This window comes from Physeter macrocephalus, chromosome 20 (assembly GCF_002837175.3).
Source record: "Physeter macrocephalus isolate SW-GA chromosome 20, ASM283717v5, whole genome shotgun sequence".
NCBI lineage: Eukaryota > Metazoa > Chordata > Mammalia > Artiodactyla > Physeteridae > Physeter > Physeter macrocephalus.
In genome coordinates, this window is record NC_041233.1 from 85,976,569 (window position 1) to 85,999,072 (window position 22,504).

The 22,504-nt window shown below is 43.5% G+C and overlaps 1 protein-coding gene across 1 annotated transcript in view; it reads left to right on the plus strand.

The window, feature by feature from the left end:
* Window positions 1-22,504, plus strand: part of SH2D4A (SH2 domain containing 4A) — a 73,838-nt gene that overhangs the window by 33,510 nt on the left and 17,824 nt on the right. The window contains exons 5-8 of the mRNA XM_007112649.3: window positions 4,332-4,412; window positions 11,134-11,245; window positions 12,390-12,591; window positions 16,769-16,899. Coding sequence (XP_007112711.1) covers window positions 4,332-4,412; window positions 11,134-11,245; window positions 12,390-12,591; window positions 16,769-16,899 — 526 coding nt within the window. The remainder of the gene's footprint in view (window positions 1-4,331; window positions 4,413-11,133; window positions 11,246-12,389; window positions 12,592-16,768; window positions 16,900-22,504) is intronic.

Genomic DNA, 22,504 nt, shown 5'->3' on the forward strand with positions numbered 1-22,504 from the left:
TGCCTTAATTCATCATTTTCTTCACCATTAAAATATAAGCGCTAAAAACGTTCTGTTCGCTGGAGCTTTCTTGTTTATTCCAAAGGCTCTTGACGTTTGTTTGATTGTACAGTCCTACTTTTAAACAGAGTGAATATTAGGTTAGAAGCCAGAATGAACCATTTTTCAAACCAGTTTAAAAAGTGAATATGATTAGAATAATTCTCACATGACACGTAGTCTCTGGAGGAAATACAATTTGTAACCATATAATATTGATGTTGCTGGCAGCGTCTTTTGTTTGCCCGTTGCTTATATAGATTTGAATGGCCATACTTCTAAGTTTAATGGTAATTTATATATACTTATAAAACCCTTTGGTCATTGTGGAGGGGCTCCACTCCCAGGTCTCCTTGGTCCACATTGATTGGAGAGGACCATTCTGACTTGGTGTCTGCAGGAAGTCCACTAGCTTGTGATGTCATTGGCTTCCAAGTTTTCTCTCTATCTTTCTGGAGCTTTTGCATAAATATTCCATGGCAGTTTTTGTTTTTAAATAAAACAAATATGAAGAAGATACAATAGCTTTAACTCTGCCCATAGGGCTTCAGCAGCTGCAGAAGTCTCTGTAATGCAGCAGGTGGGAGGGGACTGCCGTGGCTTCTGTGCACGAGAGCAGACAGATGTTCTCTCCGGGACACCCCACAGAAGGAGCAGGGCGAGGGTTTCAGACCCTGCTTTCCTACCTGTGAACAGGTCGCCTTACCTTTTTGGTAAAGGGATAATACCTGCTTTGATACCCTTATGGGTGTTGATATGAAGGTCAAATGATGCATGGACTTGAAAGTTCTTTGTAAGAAAAAATTATGCAGGGAGGTGCGTAGTTTTCCAACCTTCCTTGTGTCGCAAATTGGAATAGCTAAAGAGTCTATTCGCTGGAACCCAGCGTCGTATGGAAGCTTCAGAGAGAGCCCGGCGCCCTCTTCAGGACGCCTCTTCATCCTTGAGCTGGGAATGCTCAGAGCGCTATCCCTGAGGCTGTCTCCTTCTGGTATTGACATCGTGAATGATCACTTTTGAGCCATGGATCTGGCTGTTTTTTAGTAAGGGAGACCTGGCTCACACTGCTTTCAGTCTATTCCATTGTACATGATGTGCTTTGCGGATTTGTAAGCGTGTAAGTGTATCTGAATGAACTGCTCTACGCAAGTCTTGATTAACTTCTTCATATGATTTTAACATTTTGGAATAAGAGCGAATCTTCGCTCACCCTTAAAATGAGAATTTTTATAAATGTGGTTCTTAGTACGTGTGAATAGTTTTAGAGTTGACAGTATGTTTTGGACACATGGAAGGATTTGAATAGAAGTACTGATCTCTGGGGTGGTTGTTAAATTCATCAGCTGTTTATGCTAAATCTTATCTCCTCAAGAACCAACTTGTGAGCTTTGATGTACTAAAAACAAAACCTAAACCTTCAGACGAGGAAAGGCTGTCAACTCTGAGTGGCACCAGTAGGTGGCGCTGACGGTCACAGAGGTCCCTTCATTCCCCGGCACCAAGTCCTGAAAATTGTCTTGTTCCTGCGTCTGTGCGTAGATCTGAGCTCTTTTAAAAATATTGATGACCCTGTAATATCTGACAAGTGAAGAAACAGTGAGCATGTTGAAAGTGTTAGTGAGAAAGGGCACATGATGATGATGGAAAAAATCCAGATTGTAATTTCTTAAAAAGCAAGTGGTGAGAAAACACTTTTGTGTGTATACATGAGATCGATAGTTCCATTGAAGGAATGCTTCTGAGGGACAAAGAATAACTTGTACAGTGTGTTGAAGGTGTTATGTCCAAGCAGAGGGCAGTAATTGGCAAGTGATGGGGGAAAATGCTTGACAAAATAGACCACACTTTGGGATATATGACTTAGAAGAGCAACGTCAGATATCTATTAGCCTGACACTAATTCAGGAGACAACTAAGAGTTTGTTCAGGAGCTGATCGTGGTGGAGGTGCTGCTGATGAAACCTTGGTCCAAAGCTCTGCTAGTGGCAAAAGCCCAGGTCCCTCTGAAACACATGAGTGGAGAAGCGGGGGCTGCAGCATTGTCTACAGCACCTGAGGAGGTATCCGTGGAGCACAGTCACCTGCCACCTAGTTTTCAGCATAGAAGAAACATCCTTTTTGCAAAATGATGCCCCACAGATCTTACATCACTGAGGGAAGGGAGCGTGAGCCTGTTTTTAAAGTTCACAGTTCTTATAGTGGAAATGTATTCAGAGACCACAAGCCTGAGCCCTTCAAAGCCATCTCGGACTTTTGAAAAGACAGACTTATACAAAACCTGTTGGAAGAGTTCTAATCTGTTCATCAATAGAGGAACTGGTTATTGTCCTATTCTGCTTTAGATGCAGGGCAGCTACGTATCCTTTTATAATATCAGAATAAGGAAGAAATGAGACAGAATATGGCAAGTAGCAATTGTGAAACCTATAGGATTCATTATTTTGCCAAGTAATAGGTATAAGAAATCTCTTGACCTGCAACTCATTTCCCTATCATGACAATATTGATATAGTGGAAAATGCATGAACTCTGGCACAGGCTGGCTGTGTGATCCCAGAAAGCTGCACAACTCCTCTGAGATTCAGTTCCTTCACCGGAGAATGGGCGTTATGTTGCCTCTCCATCAGCGATGTTGTGGGCAGTGAAGATGACACTTGCTAAGGCCCTGGTGCAGAGCCTGGGCAGCACAGGCTCCAGTGACCCTCAGCCAGCAGGGAAATCAGCATCGACTGTACTCCCGTGATCAGTAAATGACCTCAGCAGAGAGCTGGAGTCCAGGGCCGCCAGCGATTGCTGTGGCCTGCTTTATCAGCTAAGATAGAATAGACCAAACGGGCAATGGTCAAAACATCATGGAAGTTCATCTTTCTCCCTTGTAACGTCCAGGATGGGTGTTCTGGTCCAGGAAGGCTCAGGTCTACACAGCCGTTCAGGGACTCAGGCTTTGGAGGCTCTGCTGTTTTTCTAGTAGCATGACTGCTGTCACCATTCCAGCCAGAGAACGGGGAGATGGCCTGGAGACACATGTGAAGGAGGTTTTAAGGGCCCGGATAGAAATGGCCAATACCAGTTATCACCTGCATCATTTTGGAGATAATTATTCACATGGGCACCTAACTGCAGGGGCAGGGTTGAGGTAGCCATGCTGGTTCGTTTCATGGCACAGAAGTGACCCTAAAGTACCCCCTGTGCTCCACGCTGAATCTTGGTACTGACCTTTGGCTGAAACGTTGCAGGCAGTTTCTCATCTATGCCCGGATCCAGGAAGGAGCCCTCAGGCACAAGGCTCGTGGGTCGTGGTACCGTGGGTTGAGGGTGGCTAATATCGGCCACACAGGTCACATGGCTGCCGTGCTGGCCTTGGCCCAGACTGCACTCAGGCCAGGGACCGGGTGACGGGGGCCGGTGTAACTGATCTGGTCTTACGAGGCGCCCCGTGTGCTGTGCCAGCTCGGTCACTGAGCCAGAGGGGTTGGCAGGTGGCCCACAAGGATGGTCCCAGGGAATCCAGGCAGCAGAACTGGGATCCCAGTTCTGGCAGGAGCTGGCTCCTAGGAGATCCGTCTAGAGCAGCAGAAGCCTAGATCCGGAACTGGGAAGTGGGGGAAGCGGGGGGAGGGGGGGATGCGAGTGGGCAACAAGGATGGTCCCAGGGAATCCAGGCAGCAGAACTGGGATCCCAGTTCTGGCAGGAGCTGGCTCCTAGGAGATCCGTCTAGAGCAGCAGAAGCCTAGATCCGGAACTGGGAAGTGGGGGAAGCGGGGGGAGGGGGGGATGCGAGCGGGCAGGGAGGGGGGGCGGGGCTCGCAGGCACTGGGTGTTCCAGGTATGTCTCCAGCCCTAGAAGGGGAGAGAGGGGAATGCAGTTAAGTGGCCGAAACTAAGGCATTTCTCTGGTCTGACCTAAAACGCGGGGTGGCGTAGAGCAGGGATTGAGAGAGAAAGGAGGGAATTGAGATTAAGGAGTAGTGTTGATGTCTTAAAGTCATCCCAGGGACCTTGGGGCCAGCTGGGAGCAAGACATGAGCAAACCACCAGCTCCTGGCTGCTGGGCAGTGATTCATCTCTAACCCTACTGAGTGCAGAGGCTGGGGCTTCATATACCCGCCCCCTCAGTCAGGATGGGCTCAGGAGCTCACTTGCTGGTGGGAAAGGGGTGGATCCAGTTGGCGGGGGGGGCGGGGGGGGCGGCCTTTGGGAACATCGACATGAGGGAAGCATCAACAGGTTATCTTCTGGAATTGCACTGCAGCTCTAAATGGCATAAAAATGTGTTTCATTTAATTTTCAGTTGCCCCCCAGTTCCTCAAGAAATGTTCACCAAATGTTGGCAGATTCTATCAGTCGTATGAAGGAATATGGATTTCACCAGGTAAAAGACTTACCTTCCATCTCAGGGGCTAAGTGCAGAGCCAGTTCCACTAATGTTTCACAGATTGTTTTATTAGCCTCATGCAGAAATGAAATTAAGCAGCAGACTGTGAACTCCATCTTTGAAAAGCTTGTGAGCACAACTGTTCATCTTTACCTGTTTATCTGGAGTTGGAGAGTCTTGAGTATCATGGAAAGGACGTGCCAGGACGTATCTGCTCGTCAGGACATATCTGACTCCTCCCTGAAGATCTGACGCGAGATAGTGTCCCGGACAGAGGCGGACGCTGGGGAGACTGATTTCAGAGAGAGAGAAACGAAGCATGACACTTGGCGGAAATCGTGAATTCACGATTAGGCTCCCTAGGCGTTCACTCCTTCGCGAGCCTGTCCCTTTGGCGCTGATCAGCTGCGTGGGTCACTGTGCCCACGGTGCCCGCAGGGCCTCCAGGCGCTCAGGCCTCCGGGTCCATCCGGACAGGGACCTCTCCGCTCCCTCCGTCCTACTGCCTTGTTACCATATATGCGGCTCGGGATAGCGGATGCAGAGACTGGAAACCCTGTAGGGTTTGGCCCACAGATGGTCTGAAAACGTGGAGCGAGAGATGAGGCTGTAAAATGAAGGTTCTGGGGGCCACAGGCTGGGATGAAGGCTGTCAGGAGGCGGCTGGGGCCGGTTCCCTTGGGTGGTGACCCAGGCCCGGACTCCTCTGCAGGGCCACGTGTGAGCTGGAGAGCTCGCACGTTTGAGGCTTCAGTCATGGGGAGGTCTGGAGCTGTGGGCCTGGTGTGCAGACGCTGATGTAATACATGCCTCTTTATAAAACAGCAGCAATAGTCCCTAAAGGAACTCCCCAGTGACACTGCCCTGATGACATTAGGTCATTTTAAATGAGGGCAGGTGAGGAAGAAAGGACAGAAGATCTGCATGTTCATTCAGACGACCTATGTTGAGTTCCTCCTGCATGCCAGGCTCTGCTGGGGGCACTAGAGACACAGTGAATGAAACAGATAAAGTCCCTGCCCTCGGAAAGCTTCTACTCCGGATGGGGAGACAGATGATACATCTGTGTGTGAAGTCAGGTCCTAAGAGCCCTGCAGGAAAATCACGCAGGATAAGGGAGCTGAGGAACGCAGGGAGGGTGGGAGTTGGATTTTATAGAGGTGGCCAGAGAAGTTGACATTGGAGCAGACACCTGAAGAATGAGGGCTGGGTGACGGGGATGGCTGGGGAAGTGTGTTCCAGGCAGAGGGAACAGCACGTAGGAGGGCACAGAGGCAAGAGCTCCTGGACACGGTGGAGGAACGAACGACACAGAAGTCAGTAACGAGACGGAGTGAGGGGCTGATGAGGGAGCTGGTGGGAGTATTTGCATCAGCAGCCCGGGACGTGCGGCTTTGTGTCAGGGACCTTTGACAGCTCTGTCTGCCCATCTCTGGCTCCACACCCCGGCCCCTGGGCGTCTGTTCCAGTGTCCAGGCTCAGCCCTGCTGCCCCTCCACTCCCTGGCCTTCATCCTGGACCTGTGTGCTTCAGCAGAACACTTCTCAAGAAGAAATGATGGTTTTCTAAACAGAGAAAGTAAAGATCAACTTGTAAAGACTTTTCTAAAAGTAAATTTTCTGGAGGAATCCTTAGAGAAACTCGGGACAAGTTCTTGAGTGTTCTAGCTGCTTTGAATAAAAACAGCGGCCAGGGTCAGCTCTCATCTGCTATTACTCTGTGAAACATTAATTTTGTCTCCTTTCTCACTGTGCCCATACATAGTGACACTGTGGATGAAAAAGGAGTGAGACTTACTAAACACAGCTCTCTCAGACGCTGCAGTATCAACTTAGCAACCAAGTGCCACCCGAATTATTACTTACTTAATATATTTCTTTAAGTAGACTCACTTTGTAAACTTCTTGCTTTTCCTAAGCAACAGTATCCTTAGCATAACAGTATGCTATGATAGCATAGTTTAATATTGTAGCTATATTTTTCTAATTATTTAAAATCATTTAAAAATATGTGTGTGGAAGGGCTTCCCTGGTGGCGCAGTGGTTGAGAGTCCATCTGCCGATGCGGGGGACACGGGAAGATCCCACATGCCGCGGAGCGGCTGGGCCCGTGAGCCTGCACGTCCGGAGCCCGTGTTCCACAACGGGAGAGGCCACAGCAGTGTGAGGCCCGCGTACCGAAAAAAAAAAAAAAAGAAAAAAGAAAAAAAAAATGTGTGTGGAAGACAAACAAAGCTCCCTTTGAATTTTTTTCTGTTTGAGCTTAGAAATTTCTACCAGCACTTTTGATGTATTTCAGGCTTGCCAACAACTTCAATAAGGCAATGGCAAATTTTAAGTCATTTCAAACACCAAAAGCTGTTCTTTGGTTTTTATAATATTGACTAAAGAAGGCTTAGCTCTAGGCAGGAAAAGAATGTAAGAAAAAAAGTGAAAACAGTCAAACCACAAAAGTTTCATTGCATCTGAGGTGAAGTGCATAATATGAATTATCACCGTCTTCTGTGTTAAAAGTGATTTAATGGTGATTGGAGCCAGTTTCACAGCATCGAGGTACATATTTTACTTGTGGTGAAATAATTTAACCACAGAAAGTCTTTATCTTTCTATAGGAAAACACAAAAGAAAAAAACCATGATTTCTGTGGTGCAGAGCAAAGCACGGCCAGTCTTTCCCGCCTCTCAGCCTGTTTCATGACTCAGCTGACCAGACTTTTTCTTGCCGCACCAAGTTGTAAATTCATTTTTCTCATGAACACTCAGAAGGTTGTCCTCAAAGAAACAAAGGAATCTTTAAGTGATTTGGTGTGTTAGTTTTCTCTCTGGTTAAAAACGAATTCCCTTGAGTGTACTTAAGGCTACAGAACTGTACATGTCAAAATGGTTAAGATGGTAAACTTAGTGTTATGTATATTTTACCACAATTTTTAAAAACGTTAAAATGGTAATTTTATGTTATATGTATTTTACCACAGTAAATAATATTGTAAGTCCACTATACTTCAATAAAAAATTCCTTTTAAGGAAGACTCATGTTTCTTATTCTGTATTTTTCCTTCTCAAAAAGGATGCTTTTGGGCTTCCCTGGTGACGCAGTGGTTGAGAGTCCACCTGCTGAATGCAGGGGACACGGGTTCGTGCCCGGGTCCGGGAAGATCCCACATGCCGCGGAGTGGCTGGGCCTGTGAGCCATGGCCGCTGAGCCTGCGTGTCCAGAGCCTGTGCTCCGCAACGGGAGAGGCCACAACAGTGAGAGGCCCGCGTACTGCAAAAAAAAAAAAAAAAAAAAGGATGCTTTTAAAAGATATTTTTGTATATTTTATTTTTTTCTTTTCTTTATTGAAATACAGTTGATTTACAATATTGTGTTAGTTTCAGTTGTACAACAAAGTGATTATTTTTTTTCAGATTACATTCCATTATACATTATTATAAGATATTGAGTATAATTCTCTGTGCTATACAGTAAATCCTTGTTGTTTGTCTATTTTATATATAGCAGTTTATATCTGTTAATCCTATACTCCTAATTTGTTCCTCCCTCCCTCCCTCCCTCTCCCATTTGCTAACCATAAATATGTTTTCTATGTCTGTGAGCCTGTTTCTATTTTGTATATAGATTTATTTGTATTACTTTTTAGATTCCACATATATGTGATATCATATAATATTTGTCTCTGTTGGACTTACTTCACTAATTATGATAATCTCTAGGTCTATCCATGTTGCTGTAAATGGCAATATTTCATTCTTTTTTATGGCTGAGTAATATTCCACTGTGCATAAACATCACATCTTCTTAAGTCGGTCATCTGTTGGTGGGCACTTGGGTTGTTTCCGTGTCTTGACTATTTTAAATCATGCTGCTGTGACCATTGGGGTGCATGTATCTTTTTGAATTAGAGTTTTTTCTAGCTATATGCCCGGAAGTGGGATTTGCTGGATCATATGGTAGCTCTATTTTTAGTTTTTTAAGGAACCTCCGTACTGTTCTCCATAGTAGATGCACCAATGTACATTCCCACCAATAGTGTAAGAGGGTTCCCTTTTCTCCACACCCTCTTTAGCATTTATTATTTGTGGACTTTTTGATGATGGCCATTCTGACTGGTGTGAGTTGATAGCTCATTGTGGTTGATTTGCATTTCTCTAATAGTTAGCGAAGTTGAGCATCTTTTCATGTGCCTGTTGACCATCTGTATGTCTTCTTTAGAAAAACATCTGTTTAGGTTTTCTGCTCCTTTTTTGATTGGGTTGTTTATTTTTTTGATATTGAGTTCTATGAGCTGTCTGTATATTTTGAATATTAACCCCTTGTTGTTTGCATCGTTTGCAAATATTTTCTCCCATTCCATAGGTTGTTTTCTCACTTTGTTGATGGTTTCCTTTACTGTGCAAAAGCTTATACGTTTGGTTAGGTCCCATTTGTTTATTTTTTGCTTTTATTTCTTTTGCCTTGGGAGACTGACCTAAGAAAACATTGGTATGGTTTATGTCAGAGAATGGTTGGCTGTGTTCTCTTCTAGGAGTTTTATGGTGTCGTGTCTTATATGTAGGTCTTTAAGCCATTCTGAGTTTATTTTTGTGTATGGTTTGAGGGAGTATTCTAATTTCATCGATTTACATGTAGCTGTCCAGCTTTCCCCAACACCACTTGTTGAAGAAGGTGTCTTTTCTCCATTGTACAGTCTTGCTTCCTTCGTCATAGATTAATTGACCATAGGTGCGAGGGTTTATTTCTGGGCTCTCTATTCTGTTCCATTGATCTATATGTCTGTTTTTGTGCCATTATCATGCAGTTTTGATTACTGTAGCTTTGTCGTGTAGTCTGAAGTCTGGGAAGATTTTTGCCTCCAGCTTTGTTCTTTTTCCTCAGATTGCTTTGGCAATTCTGGGTCTTTTGTAGTTCCATGTAAATTTTAGGATTATTTGTTCTAGTTCTGTGAAAAATGTCCTGGGTGTTTTGATAGGGATCACATTAAATCTGTAGATTGCTTTGGGTAGTATGGCCATTTTAACAATATTTATTCTTCCAATCCAAGAACGTAGGATATTTTTCCATTTCTTTGAATCATTTTCTGTTTCCTTTATAAATGTTTTATATTTCTCGGTGTATAGGTCTTTTACCTCCTTGGTTAAGTTTATTCCCAGGTTTTTGTTTTTGTTTTGACATGATTTTAAAATCATGTTTAAATTTCATTGTTAGTGTAAAGAAGTGCAACAGATTTCTGTGTATTAATCTTGTATCCTGCTATCTTGCTGAATTCAATTTATTAGTTCTAGTAGTTTTTGTGTTATGACTTTAGGGTTCTCTATACAGAGTATCATGTCATCTGCAAATAGTGGCAGTTTTACCTCTTCCCTTCCAGCTTGGGTACATTTTATTTATTTTTCTTGTCTGGTTGCTGTGGCTAGGACTTCCAATACTATGTTGAATAGAAGTGGTAAGAGTGGGCATCCTTGTCTCGTTCCTTTGGGAAGTCTTTCAGCTTTTCACCATTGACTATGATGTTGACTGTGGGTATGTTGTAAATAGCCTTCATTATGTTGAGATATGTTCCCTTTACACCTATATTGATGAGAGTTTCTATCGTGAATGGATGTTGAATTTTGTCACTTGCTTTTTCTGCATCTATTGAGATGATCATGTGGTTTTTGTCTTTTGTTGATGTGGTGTATCACATTGATTGATTTGCATACGTTGGGCCATCCTTGTGACCCTGGAATGAATCCAACTTGATCATGATATAGGATCCTTTTTATGTGTTGTTGGATTCAGTGTGCAAATATTTTGTTGAGGAGTTTTGCAGCTATATTCATCAAAGATATTGGCCTGTAAATTTCTTTTTTTGTAGTGTCTTTGGTTTTGGCAGCAGGGTGATGGTGGCTTCATAGAACGAATTTGGGAGTGTTCCCTCTTCCTCAGTCTTTTGGAAGAGTTTGAGAAGGATCAGTATAAGTTCTTCTTTGTATGTTTGGTAGAATTCCCCAGTGAAGCCATCTGGTCCTGGACTTTTGTTTGCAGTGAGTTCTTTTTTTAATTACAGATTCTATTTCACTTCTAGTGATTAGTCTGTTCAAATTAGCTGTTTCTTCCTGACTCAGCTTTGGTGGGCTGCATGTTTCTAGAAACGTGTCCGTTTCTTCTAGGTTGTCCAACTTGTTGGCATATAGTTGTTCATAGTATTCTCTTATGATTTTTTTATATTTCTGTGGTATCAGTTGTTATTTCTCCTCTTTCATTTCTTATTTTGTTTATTTGGGTACTCTCTCTTTTCTTCTTGGTGAACCTGGCTAGAGGTTTGTTAATTTTGTTTATCTTTTCAAAAAAACCAGCTCTTGGTTTTGCTGATCTTTTCTATTTTTTTTGAGCTCTATTTTATTTATCTGCTCTCTGAGCTTTATTATTTCCTTCTTTCTGTTGACTTTGGATTTTGTTTGTCCTTCTTTTTCTAATTCTTTTAGGTGGTAGGTTAGGTTATTTATTTGAGATTTTTCTTGTTTATTGAGGAAGGCCTGTAGTGCTATGAACTTCCCTCTTAGAACTGCTTTTACTGCATTCCATAGATTTTGTAAGGTTTTGTTTACATTTTTGAGCTTTCTATTCTCTTCCATTCATCTATATGCCCGTTTTTGTGCCCATACCATGCCTAGTGGCTGCCTCACTTCAGGAAACTGCCAGAGTCCCTCACCAGTGTTTGTTTTTGGTTTTTTAAACAGAAGAAAGAATCTGGGAAGAAAACACAAGATGAAGAAGTAAAACAAATAGATGAAGAGAGAACCAAGCAGATTTATAAGAGCTGGAAAGAAGATTCGGAGTGGCAGGCCTCTTGTGAGTACCCAGAGGCCTCCATAACAGCGACACTAAGCTAGTTTGTTCACCGAATAAGATGATCCATCTAGGAAGCACGTAGAGTGGTTGTTGAGAGATGTTTTAACACTAAACTATTACTCAAAGGCTACAGAGCCATCCAAACATTGAATAGCAGAAAGGTTCTCATCTAAACATTGAATAGCAGAAAGGTTCTCAATTCATCTTTGTACCATCAAAATTATGATGTATGTATATGATGAAATGGTATTTAGCTATGAAAAAATGTTTTGGAAGGCTGTTTAAAGTCCTTGGAATGTGTTTATATATTTTTAGCTTAGAGAAGAAAAATCATTTTAAAATAGTATGAAAAATATCCCTATTTTAAAATGTCTAAGTATATGAGGGAAAAGAAGTGGCAGGTTAACATATTAACATTAGTTTTCTTGGAGAGGCAGGATTCAAGATTATTTATTGGAATTCTTCTTGTTTTTCTGTATTTTTCTCAGTTTTCAACAGTGAACACATCTTAACTTTGTAATAAGGAGAATTACAGGGGTAACAGGCTGGATGTGTCAGCATCCCTTCCACACCTGTGGTTCAACCCTGCCCCCTTCTGAGTTAGCACTGCCCAGAGATCATCCTCCTAGAGACAGGCCAGTGCAGATGAAGGCAGAGCAGAGCATGTGTGAGGATGCTGGGAGGATTCGGGTTTGAAACAGGGTTAGAGCTTCCATCTGACTTGGACAAAGACACCCTAAGTGCCCGGTCATCCCTTGAAGCAACAGGAGGAGAACAGGGGCAGCCGTGTTTGCAGAATGTTGGGAATTCCATCACAATGAACACCATTAAAATGACAATTTTTGTGAAGTGAAAATGTTTACCAGATCCAATCACTTCTATGCAGTGAAATCTTACTGTAATGGAACACTTTAGGCATTTCTGTGAAATCAAACGTAACAGATTCTGACCAATAATGTATGAAGTGCAGATACACTCAGTAAAGCGTATTCTTACATCCTGCATTAGGGTCTTTAATGCTAGGCATTGCTGGTGCCTGTTCATTGTTACCAGAGTCCATTCTGTTCACCGTCTGCGGTGCTGATTCTTCTAAACATCTCCGTGGGCTCATGAGGGCCTTTCTCAAAACCCACTGTTTTTCTAGTACGAAAATCCAAGGCAGCTGATGAGAGGAGGCGCTCCCTGGCCAAACAGGCGCGGGAGGACTACAAGAGGCTGTCCCAGAGGGAGAGAGGCGGCGAGGGGCCACAGAGCACCCCCGGTGGCCCCCAGAAACCCCGGAGGCCCCCCCTTCCACCCAAGCCTCAGTTCCTGAGCCCTGCGGGACACCCCAGCAGACCTCTTAGGTAAGAAACCATGCAGGTGGCTTTAAGCATATGCGGTGAAATGGCCGATTAAAATAGATGAATTGCGTGGCCGCTGCGAGGAGCGAGCCTGCCGGTGCCATTCAATCCGGCCCCACCTCTGAGTCTGTGATGCTGAGACACCTGGGCAGCCCTTCATCTCCTCTCATCTGTAAAATCCCCACCGTGGGTACCATTAACATAGCCAGAAACTTCGTGAAGATGCACAGCGAGGTCCTGTGCCGCCAGCCCAGCTCACCCCCACCTGGTGACAGCCAGTGAGGGGAGGGCAGACAACTGGGGGGTCATCGCAGTAGGAACCCAGGCTTGCTGGCCTTCACATCATGAGCAGAGCTACATCTACACTGCTCAGGATTAAAGATTTGATGATAATTCTCATTCTGGGATATACAGCCAAGCTCATAGATTGAGAATTTGGAAATGTTTCTTTTCTTTTTTAAAAAAATATCTTTATTGGAGTATAATTGCTTTACAATGTTGTGTTAGTTTCTGCTGTACAACAAAGTGAATCAGCTATATGTATACATATATCCCCATATCCCCTCCCTCTTGAGCCTCCCTCCCACCCTCCCTATCCCACCCCTGTAGGTCATCACAAAGCATCGAGCTGATCTCCCTGTGCTGTGCAGCAGCTGGAAATGTTTCTTTTTTAAATGAAGACTTTATTTGGCCATGGTGGCCCTTTTGCCTCCTAGGCTGTGGGGGGAATTAGGCAGAACAATTTGTTTTGGAAAATCCCTGAATAAAAATACAGTGCAAACCCGCAGCCAACATCATTCTCAATGGTGAAAAACTGAAACCATTTCCACTAAGATCAGGAACAAGACAAAGTTGCCCACTCTCACCACTCAAATCGTAAAAGAAGAAGTAAAGCTGTCCCTGTTTGCAGCTACATGATACTATACACAGATGATCCTAAAGATGCTACCAGAAAACTACTAGAGCTAATCAATGAATTTGGTAAAGTAGCAGGATACAAAATTAATGCACAGAAATCTCTTGCATTCCTATACACTAATGATGAAAAATCTGAAAGAGGAATTAAGGAAACACTCCCATTTACCATTGCAACAAAAAGCATAAAATACCTAGGAGTAAACCTACATAAGGAGACAAGAGACCTGTTGCAGAAAACTATAAGACACTGATGAATTAAAGATGATACAAACAGATGGAGAGATATACCATGTTCTTGAATTGGAAGAATCAACATTGTGAAAATGACTATATTACTCAAAGAAACCTACAGATTTAATGCAATCCCTATCAAACTACCAATGACATTTTTCACAGAACTAGAACAAAAAATTTCACAATTTGTATGGAAACACAAAAGACCCCGAATAGCTAAAGTAATCTTGAGAAAGGAAAATGGAGCTGGAGGAATCAGGCTTCCTGACTTCAGACTATACTACAAAGCTACAGTAATCAAGACAGTATGGTAGTGGCACAAAAACAGAAATATGGATCAATGGTATAGGTTTAGAAAGCCCAGAAGATAAACCCATGCACATATGGTCATCTTATCTTTGATAAAGGAAGCAAGAATATACAATGGAGAAAAGACAGCCTTTTCAATAAGTGGTGCTGGGAAAACTGGACAGCTACATGTAAAAGAATGAAATTAGAACACTCCCTACCACTACTGGGCATATACCCTGAGAAAACCATCATTCAAAAAGAGACATGTACCACAATGTTCATTGCCTCACTATTTACAATAGCCAGGACATGGAAGCAACCTAAGTGTCCATCAACAGATGAATGGATAAAGAATATGTGGCACATATATACGATGGAATATTACTCAGCCATAAAAAGAAACAAAATTGAGTTATTTATATTGAGGTGGATGGACCTAGAATCTGTCATACAGAGTGAAGTAAGTCAGAAAGAGGAAAACAAATACCATATGCTAACACACATATATAGAATCTAAAAAAAAATGGTTCTGAAGAACCTATTGGCAGGACAGGAATAAAGACACAGACGTAGAGAGTGGACTTAAGGACACAGGGAGGGGGAAGGGTAAGCTGGGACGAAGTGAGAGAGTGACTTGGACATATATACACTACCAAATGTAAAATAGATAGCTAGTGGGAAGCAGCAGCATAGCACAGGGAGATCAGCTCGGTGCTTTGTGACCACCTAGATGGGTGGGTTAGGCAGGGTGGGAGGGAGATGCAAGAGGGAGGGGATATGGGGATATATGTATACATATAACGGATTTACTTTGTTATACAGCAGAAACTAAAACAACATTGTAAAGCAATTATACTCCAATAAAGATGTTAAAAGAAAAAAGAAAAATGCAGTGATTTCACAGCAGAAACCCCCATCCCTTATGTTCACTAATTATAAAATCATTTTCTCCTGGTTATTGCTATTATATGAGTTTTTCATATTCTGGTATGTAGGAAGATGATATTTAAAATAACCAAGAGAAATCAAATATTGATTTAATGAAGCACAACTGTCTAAAGCCCTTTCCTCTGAAATAAAATCTAAAAGTGCTTCTCTGTCAGGAGTATGGAAAAATAAAAAACAAAGATCTCCTTTTGTGTGGGTCAGTAGTGATCTTCAGGGCTTTTTCCTAATGGGGATTATGTCCTCAGAGGAAGCAGGAGGTGGATCATTTCCTCTGCTGTGATTATACTTACTCAGTTGAAAGCTTCCATCTGGGGACTTGGGGACTAGCACTAACTGACCATGTTCTACAGAGTGACAGTTTGGGGAACGAATCTTTCCTTACGACAACAACAGAGGCCCCTCAACGTTGTGACTGGGGCACGGAGTGTGAGCTCCTGCGCAGGCGCCTCCCACACCCGAGCCTGTCACTGTGTCGGGCCGCAGGTCCCCGCAGGCTATTTGCCTCTCCATGCTCCTCCAAGGGTGGAATACGGCTTGTCATACACCCGCGCCCACAGTATTTTTAGAGCACAACTTATGTGACTGACGGCGATGAAGGTGCCTTTTAATGAGGGTTTTAAGACGATGTTTTAAGCTCCAGTAGCTCATTTTTTTCCAACTTAAGCCACTTGCATGCAGTGCTTTTTGTGAGGTGGCCAGACCAGATGGTTTCAGGGCTGGGACTTCAAACAGTGATGACCGAGGTCAGCTAGGAGCCAGCCCAGGGAAAGACAGACACAGGCTGTCCTTGGAGTTTCTGCTTGACCTCCAAAGATTTCCCGAAGAAAAGAACCTAATCTGAAGGCCGGGAGGAGAACTTAACATGTAATCTCATGTGTGTGCAATGTCTGCTCCCTTGGAAAGTCAAGTATTATAAGCTGTTTTCTCCAAAATGCTATGTACGTATGTACATGCATATACATCACGTGTATGTATATGTACATCTGACATGTAAGTCACATGAAACTCCTGGTAGCAAGTGTTACCATAAAAAGCATAAAGAACATAATTTACATGGCAGGATATTCCGGTAGCTCATCCAAACTCGTTGTTTTTACATTGAATTCTGCTCAGAATTTGTGGGCCTGGAACTTGGGAATACATTTGTTACACTGCAGTTATTAGTTTTTGTAGTGGAAATTGACTTAAGTTCTGCTACTGAATTTATTTCAAAACCATTCTGCTGCCTGTATCTTTCTCTTAACCTATCTTCAAACACTCCTCTTTCTTTTACTTTTTATTTCTGAGACTGCCTTTTAGCAGAACTCTTCAAAGTATGGGAGAGAAGGAAGCAAGTCAGAGTGGTTAGTGGAAACAAAGATGAGGAAATTGAATGATGAAAGTGTTAGGGAGAAAGTTTATTCTATTGCATCTGGTTTCCTCCTTTTGCAAGTACATGCTCTCCAGGAAAATATGGCTGGGGGTGTATTTCACTTTTTAATGCTCATTTTGTCAAATTTTAATTAATGGAGCTTCTCATTCATATTAAAAATGAATTAAAATCTGTGTGTCGGCACAGCAGCAGCTCATGGCTAGCCTGCCGGACAGCAAGGGCAGGTGACAGATCTGCTCCCTCCTGTTCCCTGCCCTGGAGGAACCGTGTGACAGCCGTGCGCAGGGTCGCACCCCACAAGCTCAGCTGTGAGGCCAGATCTTCAGACGTGTTATACTCTCTGCATGCATGTGTGATTTTTGAAAGCATTGTTTTCCAACCTGTTGAATCTAACTTGAAACCCTTCATGAATGTCAGAAACCAGGCAGCGGCGAGGCCGGAGTCCCGCTCGGCCCAGGGGGACATCGTGCGCTGGTTCCAGGAGGAGCAGCTCCCGCTGCGGGCCGGCTACCTGGGCACCTCGGACAGCATCGCCCCATGGTTCCACGGTGAGTGCACGGCCCCGCCCCTGGCGGTGGGTGAGCCTCCAGGCGTGCAGGGTCAGGGCTGCCTTTCACCTGAGCTGCCCCCAAAGAGGCTCTGAGCTTGTTCTCGCAGAGCAGCTTTTCCTGGCTTTGTCAGGGAGCTGCAGTCTCACGACCAGAGGCCCACGCCACGGTGGCTGCCAGCACGGGGGTGGTTCATTACCCCGGACGGACACCACCACATTGTAAAGCAATTATACTCCAATAAAGATGTTAAAAGAAAAAAGAAAAATGCAGTGATATCACAGCAGAAACCCCCATCCCTTATGTTCACTAATTATAAAATTATTTTCTCCTGGTTATTGCTATTATATGATTTTTTCATATTCTGGTGTGGAGGAAGATGATATTTAAAATAACCAAGAGAAATCAAATATTGATTTAATGAAACACAACTGTCTAAAGCCTTTTCCTCTGAAATAAAAACTAAAAATCCGGCTTCCCTGGTGGCACAGTGGTTGAGAGAACGCCTGCCGATGCAAGGGACACGGGTTCGTGCCCCGGTCCGGGAAGATCCCACATGCCGCGGAGCGGCTGGGCCTGTGAGCCATGGCCGCTGAGCCTGCGTGTCCGGAGCCTGTGCTCCACAACGGGAGAGGCCACAGCAGTGAGAGGCCCGTGTACCGCAAAAAAACCCAAAAAACTAAAAATCCTTCTCTGTTAGGAGTATGGAAAAGTAAAAAACAAAGATCTCCTTTTGTGAGGGGTCAGTAGTTATCTTCAGGGCAGAGGGAATGCAGGCCCCTTGGGACCCCCCCAGATGGCAGTGCTGTCATCTACCCCCCACCCAGGGAGGGGCCGATGTGGCCTCTGTGCGTGGTCGGAAGGTCACGGGCTGAGTGACCTTGAGCAGATCATCGTTCTCCGCAGCGAGTCCATTTATCTGAGCCTCACTTTCCTCATCTGTTAAGTGAAGGGGTGGGACTTTGTGATCTTGAACTTAAAAGTTGACCCGTGCGGTTAAGGCTGCGAAGTGGGTCTGTTGGGGGCTGAGCAGAGGTCAGCTCGTAAAGCACGTCTTCATTCGACCCTCGAAACTAGGCTCATCCAAGCCGTCTGTTTACCCAGCGCCTGCCTCACCGACCTCTCCGTTTCTTGAACTTCAAGGGAAGGAGGTGGCTTCCTGCCTCGATTGGCTTCCACGAGGTCTGTGGTTGGGTTGGACTCACTGGTCCCGTGGACAACAAAAGCTTTTTTATTTATTTTGGCCGCACGGTGCGGCACGCCGGATCTTAGTTCCCCAACCAGGGATTGTACCCGTGCCCCCTGCAGTGGAAGCACGGAGGGTTAACCACTGGACCGCCAGGGAAGTCCCAACAACAGCTTTAAGACAGAGATCAGGTCCTCTCATGGAGCACACTTGTCCTAATGGGTATCTCAGTTTGAGTTATGTTTAAGGCTTCTCTCTTTTCAGTAGGATCGTCTCACACATAAATAAAGCCACAAAAACAAGCTCCCAAACACACAGCATGGCAAACTCCTCTAAAAAGAACCACATTATCTGCGGTAGGCTCATTGCCAAAGGGCTGCCTTTACAGGTACAGCACAACAGCCTAGTTTTCCTTGAAAGTGCATGTTCTTTGGTGATTTAGGTTTTGTAATTGTCCATCCCCAGAGGAGCCCCCCAGCCCAGCCCTCCCAGGACCAGGTCCTTCCTTTCCATTCTGCTCTGAAGACACTGGGGGAAAGAGTGACAACAGCGTCAAAAGATGAATAGAAAGAACATGGTCAGTGACCCGTCTGTCATGGTCAGCTCCGCTGCCCCACATTGCATGCTTTTTTTCCTTTTTAAGATAAGCAGTGAGGAAATCAGCCACTTTGTAGCTTCTGTGTCACTAGCTTTTTTAACAGCAGGGAGTGAGAAATTCAAAGTGTTGGTGTTATTAAAAATCCTGATACTTCAACGGGCAGATCTGTTTGAAACAGTTGCTACGAGCTAGGAAGACACAGTCGGACTAAAAATCTAGTTGAAGCTTTGGTTAAAAAATAAGACTCTTGAGTTTTACGTATAATTTATTAGTTGTTATTGATTTATTTTCATTTATACAACCATTTATCATAGTTATAAGCAAAGCAAATAATATGATACAATATAATAAGGCAATAATAAATAAATACACAGCCAGGTAGTCAATGTAAATCATTATCTTCAGTTTTAAGAAGACAAAATTTCACAGTTCTATCACAGAAGATGGATCACATCTTACCTTTCTGAAATATAATTGTTTATTTATCAGGAAGCCTGTTTGGAAATAGCAGCATGGAAGCTCTTCTTTATTGGTTTGCCATATTCCATTCATTGTCATGCACTCCGTTAATCACCCTTCCTAAATTACTGTTTTGGCCACCTAATCTTCCACCCCGCAGAAGTTTCTATTTCACCCCTTTCTCTTAATTAGCTTTGGGTAAGGATGGGGCTGGGTAGGAGGAGAGCAGGGAAGTGAGGGCTGCTGGGCCTCTGGCTTGTGGGGTGGGTGGGAGCTGCACGCTGTTGGTGAGACAGGAACCCAGGAGGATGCAGGGACTTAGGGGAGGGGGACAGTGCACTCATTTGGGATATGATGAGTTTGAATGTTCTTTGGGGCCGTTGTGTGAAAGTATCCATTTGGTAATCAGATTAATGGGTCAACCCTGGAGACAATAGATTGGATCCTTAGCCCATAATTAAAGGCATGGAGGGGATGAAACTTTCCAGGGGTGAGTTGGGAAGATGGTAAGAGAGGAAGACCAGGCACAGAACCTGAGGGAGTGCCGGCCACCACTCAGCGCGGTGGCAGAGAGGACCGGAGACACCCCGATCTCTGTCCCAGGCTTGGTGGGTCCAAAACCTGCTGGGCAGGCCAGCCAGAGGGAGAATGACCAGATTAGCGGCTCAGATCCAGAGGCTGTCCGCCCCCTGGCAGATTCCTTCTTGCTCAGGGAAGGTCAGTCTTTGTCCTGTGAAGGCTTTTAACTGATTAGATGAGGCCCACCCACAATATGGAGGATTTTCTCTCCTCGTTTAAACATGATTTTTCTTTTTTCTTCCTTCCTTCCTTCCTTCCTTCCTTCTTTCCTTCCTTCCTTCCTTCCTTCCTTTCTTTCTTTCTGCTGTACTGGGTTTTCATTGCTGCACGTGAGTTTTCTCTAGTTGTGGGGGCTACTCAGTTGCGGAGTGCGGGCTTCTCATTGCAGCAGCTTGTCTTGTTGTGGAGCATGGGCTCAAGGCACGTGGGCTTCAGTAGTTGTGGCTCACGGGCTCAGTAGTTGCTGCTCACGGCTCTAGAGTTCAGACTCAGTAGTTGTGGCACATGGGCTTAGTTGCCCTGTGGCATGTGGGATCTTCCTGAACCAGGGATCAAACCCGTGTCCCCTGCATTGGCAGGCAGATTCTTAACCACTGGACCACCAGGGAAGTCCCTAAACATGATTTTTCTAATTATGAAATATTTTAAACAAGAACAGTACAGAGGGAAATATATCTAGTGCCAGTGATGAAACATGTTATAGCTACTCTCCAGATACAGTCACTGTTAAAAACCATATTTACTTCATATCTGTTTTTATTAAGAAATAAATCCTGATAGAGAGAATTAAGGCTCCTTTTTGTTTGTTTGTTTGTTTGTTTTTGCGGTACGCGGGCCTCTCACTGTTGTGGCCTCTCCCATTGCGGAGCACAGGCTACGGACGCGCAGGCTCAGCAACCATGGCTCACGGGCCTAGCTGCTCCGCGGCATGTGGGATCTTCCCGGACCGGGGCATGAACCCGTGTCCCCTGCATCGGCAGGCGGACTCTCAACCACTGCGCCACCAGGGAAGCCCTAAGGCTCCTTTCTTATTCCCTTTTTGATTCTATTTCCTTCTCTCCTTCCCAATGGGTGAACCACTCTTCTGAAGCTGTCCTTTCCATCCATATTTTTATACTCTTATTATATATATGCATACCTGTGTATTTCTATAAAATATATTTTAAAAATATAAAACATAGGTATATGTATGTTTCTGTAAAACAGAATATTGTGTTTAGCATTTACATGGGTATCATGTTATAGACATTCTTCTGCAACGTGTGTTTTCTCTCAACATTATGTTATCTGGGTTTTTCTTTGTTTGTAAATGTAGACTGGCTCATTCATTTTACCTGTTGTGCAGCATTATATATGTTATTTAAATATTTATAATACACAGGCTGTAAAACACATAATGTTTTATTTGTGTTTAATGATGATGTATATTTTATTACACACACATATCATTATTCATTCATCCCTTCTCCTATATTTGGTACATTTTTTTTTGCTATTGCAGAAAATGATGTGGTATACACCCTGAACATGTCTCATTGTAGACATTCATGATAATTTCTTCAGGGTATACATCTAGAAGTGGAAATGCTGGGAGGTAGGGTATGTGCATCTTTAATTATATTAAATATTGCCAAATGCCTTCCAAAGTGGTTATACAAAGTTATACTCCCACCAGCTATACTTGAGAGTTTTTCTTCCTATATACTTGACATACGTGGTATTGTCAGACTTCTTTGTTACTCTAACAGCCCGCGATGGAACCACCTTATTTTAATTGACATTGATTTGTTGTCCAGTTAGCCTTTTTTTATTAGTTTATGAAGAATTTATTTTTCCAATTCTTACATTAATTTCCATGAAAAACCTTATATTGACTTCTTTATTGGTTAAAAAAATCAAATATTATTCACCATGATTTTTTTTAATGTATTATTTTTTTTAACATCTTTATTGGAGTATAATTGCTTTATGTTGTTAGTTGCTGTTGTATAACAAAGTGAATCAGCTATACTTATACATATATCCCCATATCCCCTCCCTCTTGCATCTCCCACCCACCCTCCCTACCCCTCTAGGTGGTCACAAAGCACGAGCTGATCTCCCTGTGCTATGCAGCTGCTTCCCACTAGCTATCTATTTTACATTTGGTAGTGTATATATGTCAATGCCACTCTCTCACTTCGTCTCAGCTTACCCCTCCCACTCCCTATGTCCTCAAGTCCATTCTCTATGTCTGAGCCTTCCTGTCCTGCCCCTAGGTTCTTCAGAACCATTTTTTTTAGAGTCCATACATATGTGTTAGCATACAGTATTTGTTTTTCTCTTTCTGACTTACTTCACTCTGTAGGACAGACTCTAGGTCCATCCACCTCACTACAAATAACTCAATTTCGTTTCTTTTTATGGCTGAGTAATATTCCATTGTATATATGTGCCACATCTTCTTTATCCATTTATCTGTCAATGGCCATTTAGGTTGCTTCCATGTCCTGGCTATTGTAAATAGTGCTGCAATGAACATTGTGGTGCATGTCTATTTTTGAATGATGGTTTTCTCAGGGTATATGTCCAGTAGTGGTATAATGTCTATTTAGGTCTTCTGCCCATTTTTTAATTGAATTGTTTGTTTTTTTGGTACTGAGCTCCATGAACTGTGTATATATTTTGGAGATTAATCCTTTGTCCATTGTTTCATTTGCAAATATTTTCTCCCATTCTGAGGGTTGTCTTTTTGTCTTGATTATGGTTTTCTTTGGCTGTGCAAAAGCGCTTAGGTTTTCTTA